General features: G+C 32.6%; 1 protein-coding gene across 1 annotated transcript in view; it reads left to right on the top strand.

Moving 5' to 3' along the window:
* The window catches only part of STXBP5 (syntaxin binding protein 5), a 202,835-nt gene that overhangs the window by 135,615 nt on the left and 42,540 nt on the right, over nt 1–24,680 (top strand). Inside the window, exons 23-25 of the mRNA XM_017877616.1 lie at nt 6,251–6,316; nt 14,713–14,772; nt 14,871–14,918. Coding sequence (XP_017733105.1) covers nt 6,251–6,316; nt 14,713–14,772; nt 14,871–14,918 — 174 coding nt within the window. The remainder of the gene's footprint in view (nt 1–6,250; nt 6,317–14,712; nt 14,773–14,870; nt 14,919–24,680) is intronic.

The raw sequence follows: 24,680 nt of genomic DNA, 5'->3' as shown, positions 1-24,680 counted from the left end.
AAAATGCAAAGGTAAATTTTAGTTCTTTGAAAATATAGCATTCTCAGATAGCTTTGATTAAATGTAAGCCTACAGTCATTGAAGATTCTCTTTATAGAGTTCTTTTACGTTTGCTAGGTAATTAGTCGTAATTTTAAATGTTCTACCATAGTACCTCAAGGTATACATGTATACTTAGCTATATATACCAGTACTTCTTGCCCTTTTTTTATTTCATGACACACAAAAAACTGGCATTTGATATATGGCACACAGGGTACACTAATGAGGCTTCCAGTTACAACTGGCCTGGTGATATCCAGTTTCCCCAGGGCCTGCCCAGCTGGACCAGAGATTGAGGGCAGCCCTATTTGGGGCATACTTAACTCATATGCAGAATACCAGTGTGTATTGAAACACCATTCGGGAAGCTCTGGTCTGTACTTCCTAACTCAGTCCGCTCTGAATTAAAAGTCATTCTGCAATTCATTTTTCAGTTGTGTTCAGTACATTATTAACTAATACTGCAAGTTTTACAATTCATGGGAAAGAAAAATGAGGGGATATAGACCTTTCTATTACTTTGGCTTGATGATTGAATTTTCTTTTCAAAGTTTTGTTTTCCATTTTGTTTGAATGTGATCGTTTTGTCATGTAATATCTTCAGCAGAGATTATTGTCCCAACCATACCATTCTAGTATTTTTGTTTCCTTTTATTTTTCTTCCGCTTTTCATTGCTTCACTAAGGTGTGCTGATTGTGACTTCTTGCATGTGCGGCCTTTCTAGCTTATATTCTGAATCTATGAAAAAACTTCGTTCTTCTTTTTTAAGTAAGTCATTTATGCTTTGGCTTGTTTGTTCTTTGTAAAATCATTGGGAGTTTTTTTGTTCATTTTTAAAAGAGCTTATTAAAACATTCTATGTCCAAAACACTGTACTCATTACTTAGATTCATCTCATGACATGTATATGAAAACAGCTATTTAAATACTTATGCCCCAATTCTATCTCTTTATAAAGCCAAGATACTAATATTTAACGCTAGAATGTTAGAAAGTTATCATGATAGAGAAGAAATATTTTTTGAAGATAAAACTTTTAGTTTATTTTACTATCCATAAAATAGGTAAAAATTTCACTATCCATAAAATTAACCTCTCTTTCTCCTTTATACCTTATATAGCTATATGAAAATTGCTAGAAATTCAATGCCTAGATTCTATCTACAGGATAGAGCCTGCATTAGCATTTAATTTTAAAAATACTTTCTAAAATTCTGCAGCTGCGCATCCTACATTATTCTCGCAGTAAACCCCATAATACGATATTATTTATATTCATTGTTTGTTTATTTTATATTGAAGAAATTAGGCTATGTAAGCGCACAGGAGAACTATTTGAGTTTTTCTCTTATTAGCTTTAAGATTCAGCGGCATCTGTTACTGTCATGCCTCACTTTGTCAATATTTAGGGTTATATTTTAAATTAAAAAATTAAAATTATGTTAGAAATGATGATATGTAAAATAACGTCTTAAGAATATTTTTGACACTAATCCCCCCAAATTTATAAATATTTGAAATAAATATACAATGATTGGTATAAAAGTTCTTTGTCGTGAGGTAAAAAATGATATTCTTCCTAACATGTATATTTTATAACATGTTCTTAGGTGTAGACCAAATATCAAATTGTTCTTCAGGCTGTTTTAGAAGAACAGTTTGGAGAAATTTTTTGTTTTGCTACAAATAGATGCTGATATATTTTATAAAGAATGTAGTTCATATGAATTTTAAGACAAAACTATTTCAGCCAAGTTTAAATGTGTCATAGCTGTATTACAATGCAGTTGTATTATTTAGTAAAATATAGGCTGTGTTTTCATAATAAAAATTCTAAAACTGTCACAAGGACAAACAGTAATGAAGTATTTCAGCTACTCATATCTGCTAAAAATCTGATTCTACTAAAATGAACTGTTGGATAATATGTATCTTGTTTTGCTGGTCGTTTTATGATTCAGTAGAATGATAAAACTACTAATTGTGTGTGTATTACATCTACTAATGATTGTGTGTATATTACTAATGATTGTGTGTATATTAGAATTAGTAATTCTACTTAAGTAGAGTTAAGTAACTTTGATTCTGAGTGCTACATTAAGAAGAATCATTTTCCTCTCCGAAAAGTATGAAAGCTATAATAAGAGAAACTAAAGCCTAAGGTCCTTTATGTAAATGAGGTAGACCAAGCGATAATAAAAAGAATATCAAGATAATTGGTGAATTTAAAAGGTATCCCCAGCTGGTGAAGGTCAAACGTTTTACATTTCAGTTGATTTGAGGCACAAATTAGTCAGAATTCTAGAATGAGTTGCTATGTGCATATAGAAAATAGAAATGACCGATAGAAGTCAGCAGAAGTTCACTAAAAGTAAGTTGTAGCAAAATCAATTTTACTTTTTTAATCTTGTAACTACATTGATGACTTATGGCAGCCTGTTGACCTAATGTTGCCTGAAGTTAATGAGGTATTTGAAAATTAATTTTAGGATATTTTTGTGAACCAGACAGGTAGAAGTGACCTAAATACCTATTTCAGTTTAATGATGGAAAGATTGATTAAACCAAGAGTCAGCAAACTATTGTCTGTAGGCCAAAACCCAGCCTAGTGCCTGATTTTGTACATACAGGTTTATTGGAGAAATAACATGTTTATTTGTTATGTGTTGTCTATAGCTGCTTTTGTGCTGCAACATAACAGCTGAATATTTGGTGACAGAGATTTTGGCTGAAAAAGCCTGAACTATTTATTACTTGGATCTTTACCGAAAACATTTGCCAGCCCTCTCAGTTAAACCATGGTACTGGATTAATGTGTGGTCTAATTACCTTGATGTAGTATGCCTCAGTTAATGCATATATTGTGTTGAATAACATAGGATTATGTTTTGTTGAATATTTCAAATAGTAAATGTAACTTCCTCTCTGGACTTTTGAAAGATAAGATATGCGTATCAGAATGGTCACTATTTAAGGGGGAGGTAGGTATTACATTTGATGGCAGAGTAACAACTCAAAAAGATAATTTATAGGTAGAAACAGTAAATTTAAACCAAAGAAATGAGACTTATCAACAATACATGTTGAGTCCTGAGTTTAGGTTATAAAGACTGATTGTTTACATATAGAACAGAAAACACTGGCTTAAGAGTAGTTCGTGTGAAACATAATTGGAGATTTTGTTTAAGCACATCTAAGTTTAAATCACTCTTTTTATAAGTTTGTGATACTAGAAAGGATATTTCTCTGAGGCTCAGTGTCCTCATTTATAAAATGCAGATGGTGACTCCCTCATAAAGTTGGTGTGATTATTAAGTGAGAGGACACATGTGGCATACCTAATCATGTGAGTGAATGTTGTTGGCATTCAGGAGGTTGTTTTGTTACTGTTGACCACAACTTCGTGTGTGCCAGTAATGTGGCAGAACTGCTGAATATACTAATGTGAGAAGTTTAGAACAGTTAAAATTATAGTTCTATGTCTATGTCTATGTTATGTTATTTTCTCCTCATTTTTAAATCAGGGCATTATAAAAGCAGATTTTGTCCTAAAGCATGCAGAGCTTTTCTACCAGTGGAAAAAAAAAAAAAAACTCTGAGTGGCAATTAAGTGGACCCTTTCTATAAGTAATTAGGTTTTTGTTCCAATATAAAATGCCTAAAACACTCAGTGCCTCAGTTTCTTCTTCTGTAAAATGAGAATACTGTCTACTTCATTTGTTGCTGTTAGGGTTAAATGAATGAAGCACTTAAAACCATATCTGGCACATAGTAAGTACTCAGTAAATGTCACTTAAGACCACTTAACTAATTGGGTTGAGTGAGATATGTTTGAGCAGAGCCTGGGTAGATGTATTGCTAGGAATATTTTTGAAGGGATTCTGGCAGCAATAGAAGGGATAGATTAGCTTGCATGCTATGAAATTCTTTCACATGTATTCACTCAAACATTCAACAAATATTGAAACTACCATGTGCTATGCACCATTATAGGCAGCAAAACAGACAAAATTCTCTGCCCTCACGGAACTCATGTTCTACTGGAAGAGACACACACTTAAAAAGATAAGTAATATACAGTAGATTACATTAATAGTGCTGAGGGGGAAAGTAATTGAAGGAGGATTTGAAATATCAATGATGGAGTGTTAAAATAAAATAGAGTGTCTAGGTGACTTCAGGTTTAAAGGAAATGAGAGAGCTATTATAATACCATGAGGATGTCTGGGAAAACAATCAAACAAAAAATATTTCATGCACGAGAATAAGTACAATTTGCTCTGAAGCAGTACACCTGGTGAGTTCAAGGAACAATGAGGAGTCAGTGTGGCTGGAGAAGAGAGAGTACCAGTGGTGGGCAAGTCAGTGAAAACAGCAGATCGTCTGAGAGGTAACAGGATACAGTATACTGTCGGATCGTATACATCACCCAACCAAGTAGGGTTGGACTTTGACTTTTACCTTGGGTGAGATAGAAGGCACTGAATGGATGTTTAGCTTATTTAACAGTTGTTTAATATCTAAACGAAATCCTCTCTATCCACATTCTGTAATTCAACTCCTAAATGTTTCTTCCTCAGCCTTTTTAAGAATGATAACTATATCATATAAGTCTAATAATTTTTTTAGTCAATAAGTTCAGTAATTATTATATCATGAAGACCCTCAACTGAAACCTCAAAGTGATTTTCCCTAAGTATAATTTTTAGTAGCAGTTGACAAAATACCAAGGGGGTAAAATTTCAAATTTGATCATTTTTATTCAGTACTAGGCACATCATAAAACTGGAGTATGTTATCACTACTGTTTAGATATCCTCTGTCTCAGTGTGCTATCAAGAAAGAGTACATGTATATAAACATATTTTATCAAATATTAAATGCATACCTATAATTACATCTATCATCTTAGAACCGTAAAAACCAGGTTTTCTTCCAGGACCATTAGTTTGATGAAGATTTTTTTTTAAAGTACTAATTATCAGGCTGGGTTGGTGGCTCACATCTGTAATCCCAGCCCTTTGGGAGGCCTAGGTGGGTGGATCATTGGAAGTCAGGAGTTCGAGACCAGCCTGGCCAACATGGTGAAACCTGTCCCTACTGAAAATACAAAAAAATTAGCCGGGCATGGTGGGGCACTCCTGTAGTCCCAGCTACTCTTGAGACCAAGACAGGAGAATCACTTGAACCCAAGGATATGGAGGTTGCAGTGAACCGAGATCGCACCACTGCACTCCAGCCTGGGCGACGGAGGGAAACACCGTCTTAGAAAACAAACAAATGACTAATTCTCATTCAAGAACTTCCTATCTAATGAAAAAAACTAATGTGTGCCTCAAAATAGAAAACTTTTCTTAGAAGCCCAGTTTAGTACTCATGTTCTCAGGAAATGTTACTTTGAAAGCTTTCTCAGTGACTGTTGAAAATGTGACATCATGTCTTTTTAGCAAAGTAATAGAAAAGCAGATACTGGTGATACATACACATTCTGTTCATCGATGTGACACCTGACTTCTAAGGCTCAGACATGTGACTCCTTGCTCAGCTAGTCCAAACCCTTGATGTGTGTTTATTTATAATGTTTATACAATTTGCAGGGGTTTTTATAACTTCAATCACCAGGGAAATTTATAATCATATTGTTTACTTTGTATTTTATCATAGATTATATTTTTAACTGATGAATGCTGTATTAGTTTGAGGTATTTTAATATAAAATATTTCTGTCTCAAACCCAATGAGCATGGTATCAATAACAACAGTCTGTTGATTTTTTGGGTTCTTTTAAATGGACGGTAGTGGCCGGGCGCGGTGGCTCAAGCCTGTAATCCTAGCACTTTGGGAGGCCGAGACGGGCGGATCGCGAGGTCAGGAAATCGAGACCATCCTGGCTAACACGGTGAAACCCTGTCTCTATTAAAAACTACAAAAAAAACTAGCCGGGCGAGGTGGCGGCGCCTGTAGTCCCAGCTACTCGGGAGGCTGAGGCAGGAGAATGGCGTGAACCCGGGAGGCGGAGCTTGCAGTGAGCTGAGATCCGGCCACAGCACTCCAGCATGGGTGACAGCGCGAGACTCCGTCTCAAAATAAATAAATAAATAAATAAATAAATAAATGGACGGTAGTTTAATATGTACTGTAAATAAAAGACAAAACTGCACTTACATAAATTTATGGGTTGATTTGTTTTTTGTTTTTGTTTTGTAGCCGGTCTGTGTGATATTAGTGAAGGGACTGTTGTTCCAGAGGATCGCTGCAAGTCTCCAACTTCTGGTAATTTGTTTTTTTTTAATTTCATTAATAATTGTGATTCTACAAAATCCAAGATAACATAACAGTGTACATTTTGATAGAGATGCATTTAAAATACATCTACAAAAACTTTTGTGTCATATATTTATCCTTAAAATCTTAACTGCATTCTTTGAATTCTGATTAAGCAGAAAGAAATGTAGCTGTGCTAAATAAAAATCCAAAAGTTTACCTGCTGAGAATCCTGTAATTGTTTATTTAACTTTCTTTTATTTACACCTTTTTAATAGAAAATATATCTTACTCCTTACCACTGGATCAAATGTCTTAGTTATCTACAATCTTTAAACGTTATGAAAAAATGTTTAACACTTATAATCAAGTCATGAGTATAGTCAATTAGAATAATTATAGACTAGTTACATGTATTTTTATTTATGATGAAAATAATTTCTTATATATTTATAGCTGTATTAAAGCAGTTCTCATTTCTTATCTATAGATGGGTCTTTGTGTGACCTATGCATATATTAATATTTCAAAAGAATATTATTTTTATTATTTTTGGAGACCTCTTAAAATTAACACGATCTTGAATTTATTTTATTTTGGTGGATTGGTCCTTTTCTAATCCTTCATAAAGTTAATATTATTCACCAGTTTTCTAGTGAAAAGATCATTCATAGCATAAGTAACACTGTTGTTAAGACAGTTTTTGATCCTTCCATAGCTGGTATAATGCATCAGAAACAATTGTCAGAATGGGAAATATTGACAAGGGTATTTTGTTTTACTCCCTCACATTTTAGTGTAATATTTTATTATATCTAAGACTGCAAAAGCTTTTATGATGTTTTCCTTTTACAGTTGCATTTTCCTGATGTTAAACTAGTTGATTATTTCTTAAAGTTAAAATGTATCTATGCATTTTCTGACTTTCTTGTTCTTTAAACTTCATATTTAAATTTATTCATTAAACTAATAAAACATATGGAGGAATTGCTCACATAATTAGTACCTGATAAGTTTTAACATTGGTAGAATTAAGTTTGAATGAATAGTATGAAGCAGGAACTGTTTTCTGTCTCCTAGGACTGTTTATTTCTGAATTTGGAATTTAGAATTGTAATATCTTTTAGTTCTTACTCTTCTTCTGACTACATAAAATAATGTTCTGACCTTCTCATCTTCTCCCAAATCCACGTAAATGCATTTGTCAGTATGTTAAGTATATAAGCCAGGGTGGACAATTTGGACATGGAACATGTAATATGTTATGCTTAAATATGTTAAATCCCATAGGATGCGTTTTAATAAGATTCAACCCAAATAAATTAGTACTCCTTTTTATCCTGGGCCAGACTTTCAAAAAGTGGATACATCTAGCCCTTTGAAACAAACGAACAAGTGATATTTGAAGATAAGTGTATATTTAAATCTAAGTATATAAATATAAAAAGTAAATAAAGGTTAAAAACCCTGTAAATTCTGTTTCTCAAAACAGAGAAACTCAAACATGGTTCAGCATTTTCAAATATATTTTTGCTCTTTGGTCCATGTGAAAAGGAAAGTAATGGTTTTAACATGCAGAAATTCAGATGATCTAGATATTTCATTGTTTCTATCTCAGCATGTTTGAAATGCAAAGTAAAAATTGTGACTTCAAAAAATCACTGATAAATCATGTATTCTTATCATTAGGTATAGAAACCTTTATTTAGTTTAGTCTTTGATTATGCTCTGAAAAACATAAGAATTCTCTGAGACATACTGGTTTCTACAAATCAGGAAATACTGTTTTTTTAATAAAAAGTCAAACTTTAAGAGGGAATAGTTGTTTCACATAGCAGGAGATACCAGTTATGCACAACTAGTAAGAGTATTACCATAGAAAGTAGAGTGAGATTCTGGAAAACTATTTTAATATAAATAATTTTGACACTGCATTTTTATAGCTTGTGTGTGTCTTTCTCAACTTGTCCATGTAAAAAATGTTAATAGTAATTTTTGCCATCTATTATGGGTTAATTGTCTTACTCTGTATATTTGTAACTTTTTTGAACCTTCATTCCTGTTAACATTCTAATAGATAAATAAAGAAATAATTTATTATTACCCCTGTGGCCAACACATGCAAATTCTACTAATTTGCGATGGTCAAAAAAGAATAACAGATGGGATGAATTTGAAGTGAATCAAAAGAGCCACACGGGGATCATGTTTTTAAAAACATAAAAATTAGTAATTAAATTACAAGCCTCAAATAGTTTCCGCAATGAGAGTAATATAAAAAGGTAAAATAGTTAAGTGATGCATTATAGATTATTAAAACCGATATAGCAAATATAAAATAAGTTGGTATTTATGGGAAAAGAAGAAATGTATAAAAGTGGATTGGGAGTTAAAATGAGTCTCTCATAAATACTAAGAGGCAGACAAATATAGAAATATAAAATAGCCATATGGCTTTATCAAAACCAGTGAGTTCATTTAAAATAATTCATATATGAAGGGAAACTTTTTTTGAAAACCTTTTAAATCTCGCAATTAAGATTTGTGATCTCAACTGTTTAGTTAATTAAAATCAAAGCTGTCTTCAGATATCATCATGAGAAAATCCATGTAATGCATATAGTTAACCTTTTCATTTATTTTTAAATAAACCAGTGGTCCCCCTAACAGAAAGTTAATTCTGCCTACTGAACATATGCATCCTGAACAAATGAAGGGAAAGACCTTCATTTGATCTTTACGTCAAAGAACTCATGTTGCTTCAGTGAGCACTTTAGTAATACTGGAATTTGTTTAGTACTGCATGCAAATACACACACACACACACACACACACACAAACACACATAACAAATCATGTTAAAATAATTTTTTTAACTGTTAGGTTGTTTCAAGCTGAAGAAAACCCAGGGCCACCCATACCATAATATAAATGATGCCTTCAATTGCATTCATGATTTAAATGCTGTGTGTCCTAGAAAAACAATAAGCTGTGGATATTATCTGTGTTTCATTGTAGAAATTTAGTAAATATATTCAAATAGGATAAGCAGAAGACTATTTTGGAGCTTTTACATGAGCTGTCACAGAAGTTATAGCAATCAGTAGTAAGTATTTTTAGTTAGAAGAAAAATAAACCTCCTGTTTTATTTACATTACAGCCTATGTTGCCTTCTTGTATTTGAAAATATCAAATATTTTTCTAATTTTATTATGTATAGATATGTTATCCTGCTATTGCTTTGATATGAAATATATCAAAACTAGTATCAATAATACATTTTTGTGCATTCATGTNCGCCTGTAGTCCCAGCTACTCGGGAGGCTGAGGCAGGAGAATGGCGTGAACCCGGGAGGCGGAGCTTGCAGTGAGCTGAGATCCGGCCACAGCACTCCAGCATGGGTGACAGCGCGAGACTCCGTCTCAAAATAAATAAATAAATAAATAAATAAATAAATGGACGGTAGTTTAATATGTACTGTAAGTAAAAGACAAAACTGCACTTACATAAATTTATGGGTTGATTTGTTTTTTGTTTTGTTTTGTAGCCGGTCTGTGTGATATTAGTGAAGGGACTGTTGTTCCAGAGGATCGCTGCAAGTCTCCAACTTCTGGTAATTTGTTTTTTTTTAATTTCATTAATAATTGTGATTCTACAAAATCCAAGATAACATAACAGTGTACATTTTGATAGAGATGCATTTAAAATACATCTACAAAACTTTTGTGTCATATATTTATCCTTAAAATCTTAACTGCATTCTTTGAATTCTGATTAAGCAGAAAGAAATGTAGCTGTGCTAAATAAAATCCAAAAGTTTACCTGCTGAGAATCCTGTAATTGTTTATTTAACTTTCTTTTATTTACACCTTTTAATAGAAAATATATCTTACTCCTTACCACTGGATCAAATGTCTTAGTTATCTACAATCTTTAAACGTTATGAAAAAATGTTTAACACTTATAATCAAGTCATGAGTATAGTCAATTAGAATAATTATAGACTAGTTACATGTATTTTATTTATGATGAAAATAATTTCTTATATATTTATAGCTGTATTAAAGCAGTTCTCATTTCTTATCTATAGATGGGTCTTTGTGTGACCTATGCATATATTAATATTTCAAAAGAATATTATTTTATTATTTTGGAGACCTCTTAAAATTAACACGATCTTGAATTTATTTTATTTTGGTGGATTGGTCCTTTTCTAATCCTTCATAAAGTTAATATTATTCACCAGTTTTCTAGTGAAAAGATCATTCATAGCATAAGTAACACTGTTGTTAAGACAGTTTTGATCCTTCCATAGCTGGTATAATGCATCAGAAACAATTGTCAGAATGGGAAATATTGACAAGGGTATTTTGTTTTACTCCCTCACATTTTAGTGTAATATTTTATTATATCTAAGACTGCAAAAGCTTTTATGATGTTTTCCTTTTACAGTTGCATTTTCCTGATGTTAAACTAGTTGATTATTTCTTAAAGTTAAAATGTATCTATGCATTTTCTGACTTTCTTGTTCTTTAAACTTCATATTTAAATTTATTCATTAAACTAATAAAACATATGGAGGAATTGCTCACATAATTAGTACCTGATAAGTTTTAACATTGGTAGAATTAAGTTTGAATGAATAGTATGAAGCAGGAACTGTTTTCTGTCTCCTAGGACTGTTTATTTCTGAATTTGGAATTTAGAATTGTAATATCTTTTAGTTCTTACTCTTCTTCTGACTACATAAAATAATGTTCTGACCTTCTCATCTTCTCCCAAATCCACGTAAATGCATTTGTCAGTATGTTAAGTATATAAGCCAGGGTGGACAATTTGGACATGGAACATGTAATATGTTATGCTTAAATATGTTAAATCCCATAGGATGCGTTTTAATAAGATTCAACCCAAATAAATTAGTACTCCTTTTATCCTGGGCCAGACTTTCAAAAGTGGATACATCTAGCCCTTTGAAACAAACGAACAAGTGATATTTGAAGATAAGTGTATATTTAAATCTAAGTATATAAATATAAAAGTAAATAAAGGTTAAAACCCTGTAAATTCTGTTTCTCAAAACAGAGAAACTCAAACATGGTTCAGCATTTTCAAATATATTTTGCTCTTTGGTCCATGTGAAAAGGAAAGTAATGGTTTTAACATGCAGAAATTCAGATGATCTAGATATTTCATTGTTTCTATCTCAGCATGTTTGAAATGCAAAGTAAAATTGTGACTTCAAAAAATCACTGATAAATCATGTATTCTTATCATTAGGTATAGAAACCTTTATTTAGTTTAGTCTTTGATTATGCTCTGAAAACATAAGAATTCTCTGAGACATACTGGTTTCTACAAATCAGGAAATACTGTTTTTTTAATAAAAGTCAAACTTTAAGAGGGAATAGTTGTTTCACATAGCAGGAGATACCAGTTATGCACAACTAGTAAGAGTATTACCATAGAAAGTAGAGTGAGATTCTGGAAAACTATTTTAATATAAATAATTTTGACACTGCATTTTATAGCTTGTGTGTGTCTTTCTCAACTTGTCCATGTAAAAAATGTTAATAGTAATTTTGCCATCTATTATGGGTTAATTGTCTTACTCTGTATATTTGTAACTTTTTTGAACCTTCATTCCTGTTAACATTCTAATAGATAAATAAAGAAATAATTTATTATTACCCCTGTGGCCAACACATGCAAATTCTACTAATTTGCGATGGTCAAAAAAGAATAACAGATGGGATGAATTTGAAGTGAATCAAAAGAGCCACACGGGGATCATGTTTTAAAACATAAAATTAGTAATTAAATTACAAGCCTCAAATAGTTTCCGCAATGAGAGTAATATAAAAGGTAAAATAGTTAAGTGATGCATTATAGATTATTAAAACCGATATAGCAAATATAAAATAAGTTGGTATTTATGGGAAAAGAAGAAATGTATAAAAGTGGATTGGGAGTTAAAATGAGTCTCTCATAAATACTAAGAGGCAGACAAATATAGAAATATAAAATAGCCATATGGCTTTATCAAAACCAGTGAGTTCATTTAAAATAATTCATATATGAAGGGAAACTTTTTTTGAAAACCTTTTAAATCTCGCAATTAAGATTTGTGATCTCAACTGTTTAGTTAATTAAAATCAAAGCTGTCTTCAGATATCATCATGAGAAAATCCATGTAATGCATATAGTTAACCTTTTCATTTATTTTAAATAAACCAGTGGTCCCCTAACAGAAAGTTAATTCTGCCTACTGAACATATGCATCCTGAACAAATGAAGGGAAAGACCTTCATTTGATCTTTACGTCAAAGAACTCATGTTGCTTCAGTGAGCACTTTAGTAATACTGGAATTTGTTTAGTACTGCATGCAAATACACACACACACACACACACACACACAAACACACATAACAAATCATGTTAAAATAATTTTTTTAACTGTTAGGTTGTTTCAAGCTGAAGAAAACCCAGGGCCACCCATACCATAATATAAATGATGCCTTCAATTGCATTCATGATTTAAATGCTGTGTGTCCTAGAAAACAATAAGCTGTGGATATTATCTGTGTTTCATTGTAGAAATTTAGTAAATATATTCAAATAGGATAAGCAGAAGACTATTTTGGAGCTTTTACATGAGCTGTCACAGAAGTTATAGCAATCAGTAGTAAGTATTTTAGTTAGAAGAAAATAAACCTCCTGTTTTATTTACATTACAGCCTATGTTGCCTTCTTGTATTTGAAAATATCAAATATTTTCTAATTTTATTATGTATAGATATGTTATCCTGCTATTGCTTTGATATGAAATATATCAAAACTAGTATCAATAATACATTTTTGTGCATTCATGTGGCTATTTTGTAGAGATGATAGTGATATTTTCAAATATTTATAACATATAACCATTATATTATTTAGAATTAAATTCAGAAGTATATTAAAAACAACTATACCTATTTCTGTTCCTGGAAATGTTATGAGCTCAGTGTTACCTGTGTGATATTTTTTGAAGTGGGATTTATGAGGATCTGTAAATGACGTTTAGCAAAAAATAACAGGGACTTTAAAAAAGTAACCTTCTAAAACCACTATAAAAGTAGTGGTTCTGCCAATGCTGGCAGGTTTTAGTCGGTCAGAGAAAAGCTGTCAAGGACATTCACCACTTGACCAAGGGAAGGAAGGAGGTACAATTTTATTGGGGAGTGTTATATGTGGTGTCAAATTTTGACCTGATTCATTAAGATTCAGTACTTTTACTGGGATATTTTTAAAACAGAGAAAGAAACTTTTTTATCTGCTTCTAATTACATTCTAGGTATTTCCCTCTAGCAGAAAAGCTTTATGAATTCAGCAAATACTTACTTAGAGAATTCTACATGTAACACACTCCACTAATTACAAAAGGGATACAAAAATGAATCAAATGTGGGCCCTGCCTTTTGGAAGTTCATTCCAGTGAGGAAGGTCATATGTGCATAAATCTAAAATAATAAGATATTAAGTGGTTAGCATCATATGAGAAATATATAGATAAAACATTAAGGTAACTCAAAGGAGGAGAAGTGATTTACAGCTGAGGAGACTGTGAAAATTGAATGGATGAGGTATTGAGACGTGCCTTTAAAGAATAGTTGTCCAAAAGTGATCAACGAAAATACTACTTAGGATCACATTTATAATAAAAGATGTATGTTATAAATTAAAGGAATACTATGAGAAATTAGAAATATTTTTAACCCAAAAAATCTTAAAGAAATATTAGGTAACATTATATAATAATATTGGGAGTCACAGCCAAAATAAAATTAAATATTTCTTACCTCCATAAATTTAAGTAGACATTTGAACATACCTGCAAATATAAATATTATCTTCACTATTTTAAAGATCCCTTATTGTACATTTTAAAGATTTCTATAATATGTAGTAGAATGAATATATAGTTTTAAACTGTCAGTCTAACTCTAAAATAACAAATTTTATCAGCAAAGTTATAGTACAAGATCTTGGTTCTGCTAGATAAACCGTATTCAGTTAATACTATCAAGAATTGCAGATTTGTTCAAAGAAACAGTTAAACACTATTTATAGTTTTCCTTATATATTTTCTAACATCTAATATACCAAGATTTTGCCAAATTGTTATAGAGTTAATATTTATATATACCGGGGTCTACCATGAGAGATGTTGCACTACTTATTACTATACTGTAATAGTATAAGAACTGTTATTTACTATATACATGGTCTCTTCTTGTGGTCACTTAGGTGATAACTTGTTTTAAAAGTTACCAGATTTTTTATTTGTACATTTTTCTTGTTACAACTCAGTGTTTATGACTGACCATGTACCTGTTCCTTCCATTGTCTTCATTTGTGTAGGTTCTTCATCACCACACAATTCAGATGATGAACAAAAAATGAATAATTTTATAGAAAAGGGTATAGTATCTTGATTTTAAAGTATTTTCTTTTATGTTTAATTTATTTAGTTTACTTTGAATAGATTTTGACATTTTATATCAAAATATTATTTTCAGTGAAGACCAAAAGCAGAAAGTTTTCCAAGATGGTAGCCAATGATATAGGTAGGAAATAGAAATTTCTATTTTGTTTCTAATCCTTGCTATATGCAGTGCTAACCCAACACTGGAAAATTATCCAATGCATTGCATTTTTGTATAAATTTGTTGTTCCTATGCTAAAAAATAATCTCTTGGGCTGTGTGTCTTTTAAACTCATTGGGGCAATAATTATTAAAAATCAGTTCAATTGGGTTGCAGTTCTTTTCTGACTTACAGTGTGAATTTCTCTGTTAATTTTATTTTTGCTTTACTTTAAAATAAAGCAGGGTTCAATTTATGCCATAAGTAGCACAATTTTATACTCCCAAGTTTTGAAGCAGTTGTTTATAGTTTTATTTGTGTTTTTTCTACCTTTATTCCATCTCTCTCATATTTTCAAGACCCCGTATTTCGAGGAAATGGTTTTCTAAAAGATTAACCCTTTTAGTCTATAATCCGTACCACCTTTGGCAAGATTAAATAGGAATTTTCTAGGACTGCCCCCACTCCCTCACTGCAAGTAAAAAATGCATTACTTCTTGTGATTGTTTTTGTGAATATATGTTGAGATGAATTACTCAGTCCAAAGTTCTCAAAGTTTAAAATTAGGGAACAAAATATATAATCAAACTTTGAGGACATAATCAAATTAGGGTTTTAAGGTCACGAAAGTTCAGATGTTCTCCAAAGATTTTAAAGTCTTGAAAACACTTTTAGAAAAGAGGATAAATTTGATCTTTGATTTAAATTCCAAATTTTTATTATACAGTTATTGTATTATTTCCTCCCAAAACCTCTAGCAGATATTCTTTGAGGTCAGTCAAATTAGAGGAATTTCTAGGCAAGTGGAATAGTTTTACTTTTCTCAACTGATAATGTTTTAGATATGCTTAAATTTTCAAAATTCTTAGAAGTAACATATTTTGTGCATATTTTGTAAATTGAACCCTGTTTAGTCATATTAGCGGTGACTGACTGTTCACCCCTTGTCATTTTTATAATAAGGTGGTTTATTCTTGGGCAAAGGGCTCTTCATTTATGGAGAATCAATTGTTTATCTTTGTATTTGTGGGTTTTTAGTGACTCTTTTGGTAATAGTTAAATCACTGTAATCATGTACTAGCACTATGGCACAATAGTCTTTAATAACCAATTTCAGTTATTGTGTAATTCTATCTTAATAGTACATTAGAGGTTCTTTTGTTGCCATATTATGCAAAAAGAAAAGATTTTCCTACTTATATTTTACTAAACAACTTTTTAAATTACCTAGGGACTTTATCTTGCATGAAAGGGACTTTGTACATAATTAAATTTTTAAAAACAATTGTTCTGTCTTATTTTGTGCTGGGGTTCTATTTATTAAATGTACTGACTACCTTCCCATTTTTTTCTGTGTTTTAAATAGAATATGTAACATGGAGTACTTGAGCTTGACTATTTGAAAGACTACATTAGCAAATTTATCAGTGTTGATAATGTTATTGGAAGGATAGTTCTTTGATGACATTCTTGCTTTATTTTATCTTATTGGTGAGTTTTACTTTTGTCATGCCAGTTTCTGTAGTCATGTATTTTGGGGAAAGCATGTTATGTTAGCTTCATTCAACTTTTCAAAATTGTTGTAGAACAGTTACACATAATTATTTTTAAACCTCAGGAACCATTGTTATATGCTTTGGCTTTGTTTGGAACCTTTTGGTGTATGTGTGGTTTTTTTAAATCACAAGATTTGGGTATATATAAGGAAAGTTAGTGTCACAATTTTTTTCTTCTTTCAAAGGGAGAAAAAACTGCCCCATTTTAGACTGTAAAGTTTTTGCATTTGAAAAACTAACACATTAGTTTATCTCCTTACATTAGTATCTAGTTTTATTATAAGAATTAACGTAAAATATGCTATCAAAAAACATAAAATGTCAATGAAATGTTGGAAAAAAAAAACTCGTAGATCTTCTGAGGACCTCTCTATCCAGACTGATATTTTGTGCGTGAAGCTGTGATGTCAAAAGTATTAGGACTTCTTGAGCATTCTGAACTCACCTTATCGTCCGATCTCGTACCTGCTATGAAGTATCCTGAATCTCATGAACTTACCACCTCTTCTTCCTCAATATACAAGCATTTATAGCTTTAACTTTAGGTAGTTACGCAGTGGCCAAAACGTAAGAATTAGTACCTCCAGGGTTGCACTAGTAAAAGAGCCACCTTGTATGGAAGGTGAGTAAATAGCTTGGCCCTGAAAGTTTGCCCCTGAGTTTTACCTGTTCTTTGAGAGTAACTGCTGCTGGTGTCAGTTTGTGTGTGTGGGTTTGTGTGTATGTGCTGTGGGTGGGTGGTACAGAATGGCAGTCACAATTTAATGGTTAACCCAAGCATGGGAAATCAATCACCCTACCTTTTTTTTTCAACTGCCTGACAGGACAGCTGAGATAGCTGAGACTATAATAAGCTTTTTGAATGTATTTAGCCTTTATCTTATAATTTTTCTGGCATGTGCCAGCTTTTATAAATAATTTTTCTCAATCCACACAATAATCTCAGTGGGTTAGTTACTACTGTTTCCCTGTTTCACAGATAAGGAAACTGAATATAAGTAATGTATTTGTTGGTGCACAGCTAATAAATGAGAGCAGGATTTATACCCAGGTAGCCCTACTCCATGGTCTGTCCTCTTAAACACTATGCTATTTTATCTCTTAATACAATTTACAGAAAACTAAAGGATTCCAAAGCAAATTCATGGTATGATTAATAACCAGATAATTTGGTTATGGCCCTGTTCTATCTACACAATAATCTGGGAAAAAAAAAAAAAAAAAAGATTAAGTTCTGTGTTAGAGTCAGATCATGGATGCCATCTTGGTACCCATCACTCAAGCATAATATAGTATCTGAAAGTCTACCTTCCTCAAAGACTAGACTCAAAGGAAGGATAACTAGAGCAAACTCTGGAGTACCCTAGCCCATCTACCCAAAGCCTAGCTTCATAATTTATTTCCTGATTGAAAACTAAATCAGATGAATGATCCTGACAGTGACCTTGGATCTTGCATAAGAAGAGCAGCCTATAAATTATAGAAATAGCTTTAGTCTTGTGAGTTTGACAGGAAAACATAACAATATAATGTAATTGCAGCATCCATAAAGAAAGCTTCATGCGTGTAATATATATGCATATGGTAATTTGTTTTGCCTGTGTATACCTTATAAATTTTTGTTAGTAAAATCTTAATTACCAACATTTTCAGAATCCATAGTTTTTCCTGTACTACTGTAAATCACTTAGAAAATAAGATAGGGTATCAGTTTTTTTATTTAATTGTTATTTGTTTTATAAAAAATTGAAAGTATAGAGTTTCACAAAGCTTTTTATTTTAATTCATATAAAATAGTCCTACAATGCATATCTTTGTTAACAATGTATTAATCAAATTTTTTGTGATATCCTTATGAATAAAATACAGCCTACATGCTAACATTGCTCGATAAATTTGAAACTACATGATAAACCTTTTCTAAAGATTATTCTATTTCATTATGGTTTTGTTTCATGCTAAAAGTAGATTTCTAGCTGGAACCCATAGTCTGTGACCTGGTCTATATCCAGTTTTATTACTAATTTTCTTAGAGAAGGAATGATTACCAAATTCCTTCTGGTTACATGAAGTTGTGAGGGGAAAATAATACTAAGGATAAAAAAATAACAACTCAAAATTATGGTTACTTAAATGAGTGCTTTGCCAAAAACAAATAGAAATAATAGCTTCATCTACTGGGCACCTCCTAAATTATAGACTAGACACTATACCAGCTATTTTTTTCATGTGGTATTTATTAATAGAGGGAAAATTATACTTCCAGGGTCACTTTTATCTCTCCAGTTCTGAGTTAGCATAATTATTTAGGTAAGCGTTAACTTAGCAAAACTGGAATAATTTTTGAATTCAGTTTAAATGACAATACTGTTCAAGTGCTGTTATTAGTTCTCTTAAACATGAATCTCAGTGATTCCTTTTTTAAAGTATTCCAACATCACTAAAATCTTCTCTTTGTTGTTTTATTCTACATCACTAACTCATTAACTCACACAATTTTAAAGCAGTTCTAACACCTTTATTTTTCAAGAAAAGAAATGGAATGTCAGAGAAGTTAGGTTACACATCCAAATAATGCTCCATGGTAATGACTCAGGACCGGAATCCAGGCTTTTTGAGTCTTGTTTTACTATGTGTAGCATGTTTCATGCTTCATACTGAAGTATCCACTTTTCTTTCTTATGTTACTGCTTTTCTTGTGCGTCTTCTCAATTCTTTTGTATTTACAAGTTAAAAAATAAATTCACAAAGGTTCATTTAGATTCGTTGCCATATGAATGAAAAGTGTGTATTAAATTAAGTAGTATGTTGTGAAATTATTTTATTCATTGTAAAACTCAAAGTAGTGCTGGTATTTCTACTTTACATTCCCCAGTATTCAACCTAAAACGTGGCTATTGAATTTGTAGAATTTAGCTTTTATATGCAATCCACAAGATGGCTGTTGAAAGAAGACATGCTCAGTTTGAAAGGGATGATTAGTAGTGTACAATGATACCATTTTTTACAGGTGATTTTAATATTTTCTGTTTTGAAGGAAAATTATTACTTGACCTTAATTTGTCAAGAAGCTGAATTTGATAGGCAGATACTTCAAAATTATATATGAGCTTCTGGTACTGAACAAATGTTTTTTCTTTTTTAGAATGAATAAAAATGGAAAAGTATTGGCATATTGTATGATTTAAAAATTTAAATTTTACTTTTGAATGTATTTTCTGTCAGATTTCTTAATAAAATATGCTGGAAAGTCTGTGTTTCATATTCCTGTACTTACTGTATGTGTACTTATCTCTCTGTTGAACTGCCTTTTTTTACATTAAAAGGATATGCAGTGACCTTTCTAGAAATAACCTGTAGTTTGCTTCCTAGCATAAAGAAAATTAGTCTGAGTTAAAGTTACATTACTGAAATTAAACTTTGTCAACTATTATTTGAACAAAACTATAAATATGGCAATTTATGTTCTGTCATTACCTATTTTATTAGTTTGTTGGGACAGTCACCACAAAATACCACAGACTGAGAGGCTTAAACAATTCAGGAGGTTAGAAGTCCAAGATCAGGGTGTCAGTGAGTTTGATTTCTTCTGATGCCTCTCTCCTTGGCTTGCAGACAGCTGCATTCTCATTGTATCCCCACATAGGTTTCTATGCAGAGCACGACCCTGATGGCTGTGTATCCACATTTCTTCTTATAAGAACCAATCAAATTGGATTAGGGCCCAGCCTAAGGGCATCATTTTAACTTAATCACTTCTTTAAAGGCCTGTCTCCAAATATAGGAGAGGAACTGGGGCTTAGGGCTTTTATATATGAATTTTGCAAGGATACAATTCATTCCATAACACTTACTGTGTTAGGTTTATGTAATACCTTGTATTTTGTACAGAATTCTCTTTGAGATGTTGCAAAGAGTTTAATTATGATGTTATTTAGACATTAAGTTTTATGAATGCTTGGAAAGCAGATGGGTCAGGGAAAAAAAATTGAAGAAAAAAGCTCTGCGAGTTCAAGAATGAAAAAAACTTGGCATAGTCAAATCTTTACTAGACAAATACTGATATCTCTTTAAAGATTTACCTCTATTTCAGGTAATAGGTATAGATTCTATGGGTATTTCCAAAAGTCATCTTTTTGATTAACAGTCTGTATTTAATTTGCCCTCTTTTTCACTTTATTTCTTTTCATTTGTGAAGAAATTTATCATTCTATAGAAGTAAAATTCCAATGACAGTTTTGTTTCCTTTATTCATTGCAATTATTTATTCATTGTGTTTATTAAGCACACATTAAATGCTGGAAACATATATATATAGAGTATTTTACAAGGTAAATTCTGTTTCTGAACTCCTGGAATATTTTAGCATGGGAGACAGACATTGGTATTGTTAGTTCTAGTGGCTACTAAAATACATGTGATACTTGACAAGAAAGTTTCTACTTCTTGGTTCCACTTTTCCTCTTGGATTCCCTGCTATATCCTGCAAACTGAGTTTTTTAAATTCCTTTACTATCTCAGTTGTTTTATTAAACACAAATACATTCCAACATTATCCCTTTCAAGAGAGTCATGCTGGATCTCTGCCTGTGGTGACAAAAGTAATATTGTCATTTTATTCTAATTGTTGAAACTCTCAGTATAAACAAAAATCAACTTACTTTTATGACAGCTTCATCAGTCATAATAATTCTTTTTACCTTTTACCTTTGCTTTATTTTTTACTATAAATTTCAAATTCCAGAAAGTGAAGTTATAGTTCTGTTTTTCTTTCAAGAGCACTTGTTTAGAAAAAAAGATGTGGACACAATGGGTAGAAGCACTAAAGGAAAATTACAAAACATCTGTTTAATTTGCTTCTCTTGGACATCATACATCTTTCCTTGGTATTGAAATTTGCATTGCAGACATAATCATTGTGATCAGGTATAACTTCATTATTCCTACTAAGCAAATGCAGCTCTTTACTGTTTATACAACCAGACAGTTTGATGTCCTTATTCAGGTTTATAAGAAGAGAGCAATGACCCACCTTAACTACCTGCCTACACTCTCTGAGACTAGTTTTCCTCAGATTGAAGAAACCTTCTGTCAGGGGCAAGCGTTGAAGAATACACAGTGGAAGAAGAAAACAGAAACAATGTGTCTTTCAAGAACTCACCCAGATGGCATGCTTTCAGCTTGAAGGTCACGCTAGAAGATGAGTAACTTCAAGACATGAACAGAAGTTTCTTGATAAGTACAGTGAAACAAGCTAGCTGGGTAAATAAGTTTCATAAGTGATTCTGGGACTCCTGGGAATTAGAAATATGAACATCACAAAATTGTTGGACAAAGTCTACAACCCCATCATCACAAAGTTATAGCAGAGTGCAGGGTACAAGCCGGGAGGACCGACTGACTAGAGGTTCTCCAGAGATGGGTCTGCTTCTTGTGGTCTTGCCATCAAGGAGGTTCACTAAACAGACCTGAAGCAAGTATATTCCCCACAAGTCGCAAAAATTGAAAGATACATGGCCAGGCACAGTGGCTCATGCCTGTAATCCTAGCACTTTGGGAAGCCGAGGTGGGTGGATCACTTGAGGTCAATAGTTCGAGAACAGCAGGGCCAACATGGTAAACCCTGCCCCTAATAAAAGTACAAAAAAATTGGCATGGTGGCAAGCACCTGTAATGCCAGCTACTCAGGAGGCTGAGGCAGGAGAATCACTTGAACCCAGGAGGCAGAGGTTTCAGTGAGCCGCCGAGATTACACCACTTCACTTAGCGTGGGGTGACAGGGTGAGTCTCCTCAAAAAAAAAAAAAAAAAAAAAACTTTTAGCCAGAAGTTCAACTTTAAGCCTTAGGTTTGGGACTTAGCCACCCACTAAAAACAACTGTAAAAATTGGTCAAAAGATACGAGCTTAGTATTTCCAGGCATTGAACAACAGGCTTTCCAGGACTGTCATCCTTGAGAAAATGAATATACATGAGGTGAGCCCCATGTTTCTCCCACCTTTCTGCTCAGCTTTCTGCGACAGCATGTTCCCGTTGCAGCACAAGTGGAGCTGCGATGTCAGAAGCTAAGGAGGCAGACAGTGGAGTTCTGGGTTGCTGGTATGACTGAAATACTTGCTAGAGAGGAGGAACTGCTCCAACAAGAGTCCTGAAATCTCCGTAGATTGAAGCTAGGTCCTGAGAACTGTGTATTTTGAATGCTTGCATTGGAACTGTTTTAAAGCAATGATCTCAAGTCTTTGTCTTAAGTTAGAAAAAGAAGGACAGATTAAACGCCAAGTTAATAGAAGGAATGAAATAGCAAAATAGATATCAGTGAAAGAATACCTAAATAATAGAGAGAAAGAGTTTTCAAGGATGAAGGTGGAACAGCTTTCAAGTATGAAGACAGTAGACATTTCTAACCATGAAGGAATATAGCAGTAGTTTTTAAAAACTACCTCATGGTGAAAGTTTCACAATTAAGTACTACAGCAAAATAACCCAAGAGATGGAAAGCCATGGCAGGAAGATTGATGTTGATCTTTCTTTAAATCCATTTAAACTTAAAACGTACACTAAACCTTTGTACAAGTTGTGATTATGATATACAATATGAGTTTTAAAACTTATAAATGTGAAAATAATATAACTAATAAAAATCGAGAAGAAGGAATGTTGATCATAACAGGAAAAGAGGGCTACTTTCCTGATCTTTCATAGCTGAGAGCCGATATTTACTGTTTAATAGTTATGGAAATATTTCAACCTCTGAATGTTTTTCTCAATGTATTTTCCTATCCTTAGAGCTTTTAAGAAATGATATATCTTGTAGTAAAGAAAAGTTTGAAATACAGTAGTTACTTTAGTTTCACTTTAGTTAGATGTAAGGAAAAGCAAATGTTGTATTTAAGCATATGTATCACATATTTCTGCAAAATATTAGTGGCTATCTGTATTTATACAATGATATAAAATGAATGTTCAACTAATTTTAATGGTTATTTCTGGTTAGTAGGATGTTGGGTGATTTTTTTTAATGTGTGCTTTTCTGCATTATTTGAATTCTTTATAATAAGAACGAATTATTTTTACAAAAGCAGTTTAAAATTTTACTTTAAATGTTAGTCATGACATTATATCTGGTTAACAACTGCTCTCTGAGGTTTTCTCAGCTTTGCACTAAAGTACTTATGAAATCAAAGAAAAACATGGCCATTCAGTTTCAGCAGGAATTAGGTAAGGATATGTGATCACAACACAAAGTCAACATTGCCACTCAACACAAAGCCTTGGTAGATACTGCACAGTTCTCCTGCCTGCCACTTAGAAGCATTTAGATAGATGCCTCTTCATGCAAGGGAAAGAAACCCATTACATCCTAGGATTTAAATCCTTTTCCTCCCTTCCTCCCTCCCCCTCCCCTCCTTCTTCCTACTCCCTGCCCCCACCCTGTGAAAGGCATGCATGCAAAATAGACAAGATTCAGAGGTAGATAGGTGATAACTAGTTAACATTCAGATTTTTCAGCTGCAGTCAATACAGTAACAAAATGGACCAACTTCTTAAGTTTTGAGGGGATATAGTTGTGAGAAAAACTTTGACATTTTACCAAAGTTACACATGTTTTTCTGTGTTTTCATCTAAACAGAAGTTTTGGTAGTATTATACTTAATATACCTTTGAAAAAATATTAAAGGCACACTTTAGAGCTCCTTGAGATTTGGGGGAGTAGTACTGGCATTAATTTCCCCCTATAAAACCCTATCCTAAGGAAATCCAAGCTATATGCCAATATTTATGTACAACACTTTTATTCCTGTGTATACTGAAAAATTGGAAAATGCCTGATTCATAAGTGTTCATATAAATATGCAGCCATTAAAATATACTGACAGTTAATGACATTAAGAAATGTTTGTTTTAGGCCGGGCGCGGTGGCTCAAGCCTGTAATCCCACCACTTTGGGAGGCCGAGACGGGCGGATCACGAGGTCAGGAGATCGAGACCATCCTGGCTAACATGGTGAAACCCCGTCTCTACTAAAAAATACAAAAACTAGCCGGGCAAGGTGGCGGGCGCCTGTAGTCCCAGCTACTCGGGAGGCTGAGGCAGGAGAATGGCATAAACCCGGGAGGCAGAGCTTGCAGTGAGCTGAGATCCGGCCACTGCACTCCAGCCTAGGCGACAGAGCGAGACTCCGTCTCAAA

The sequence above is a fragment of the Rhinopithecus bieti genome, unplaced genomic scaffold (assembly GCF_001698545.2).
Source record: "Rhinopithecus bieti isolate Rb0 unplaced genomic scaffold, ASM169854v2 scaffold_10706, whole genome shotgun sequence".
Taxonomy (NCBI): Eukaryota; Metazoa; Chordata; class Mammalia; order Primates; family Cercopithecidae; genus Rhinopithecus; species Rhinopithecus bieti.
Note: the sequence above shows the minus strand (reverse complement) of the source record. Positions and strands in the feature narration are given on the sequence as shown.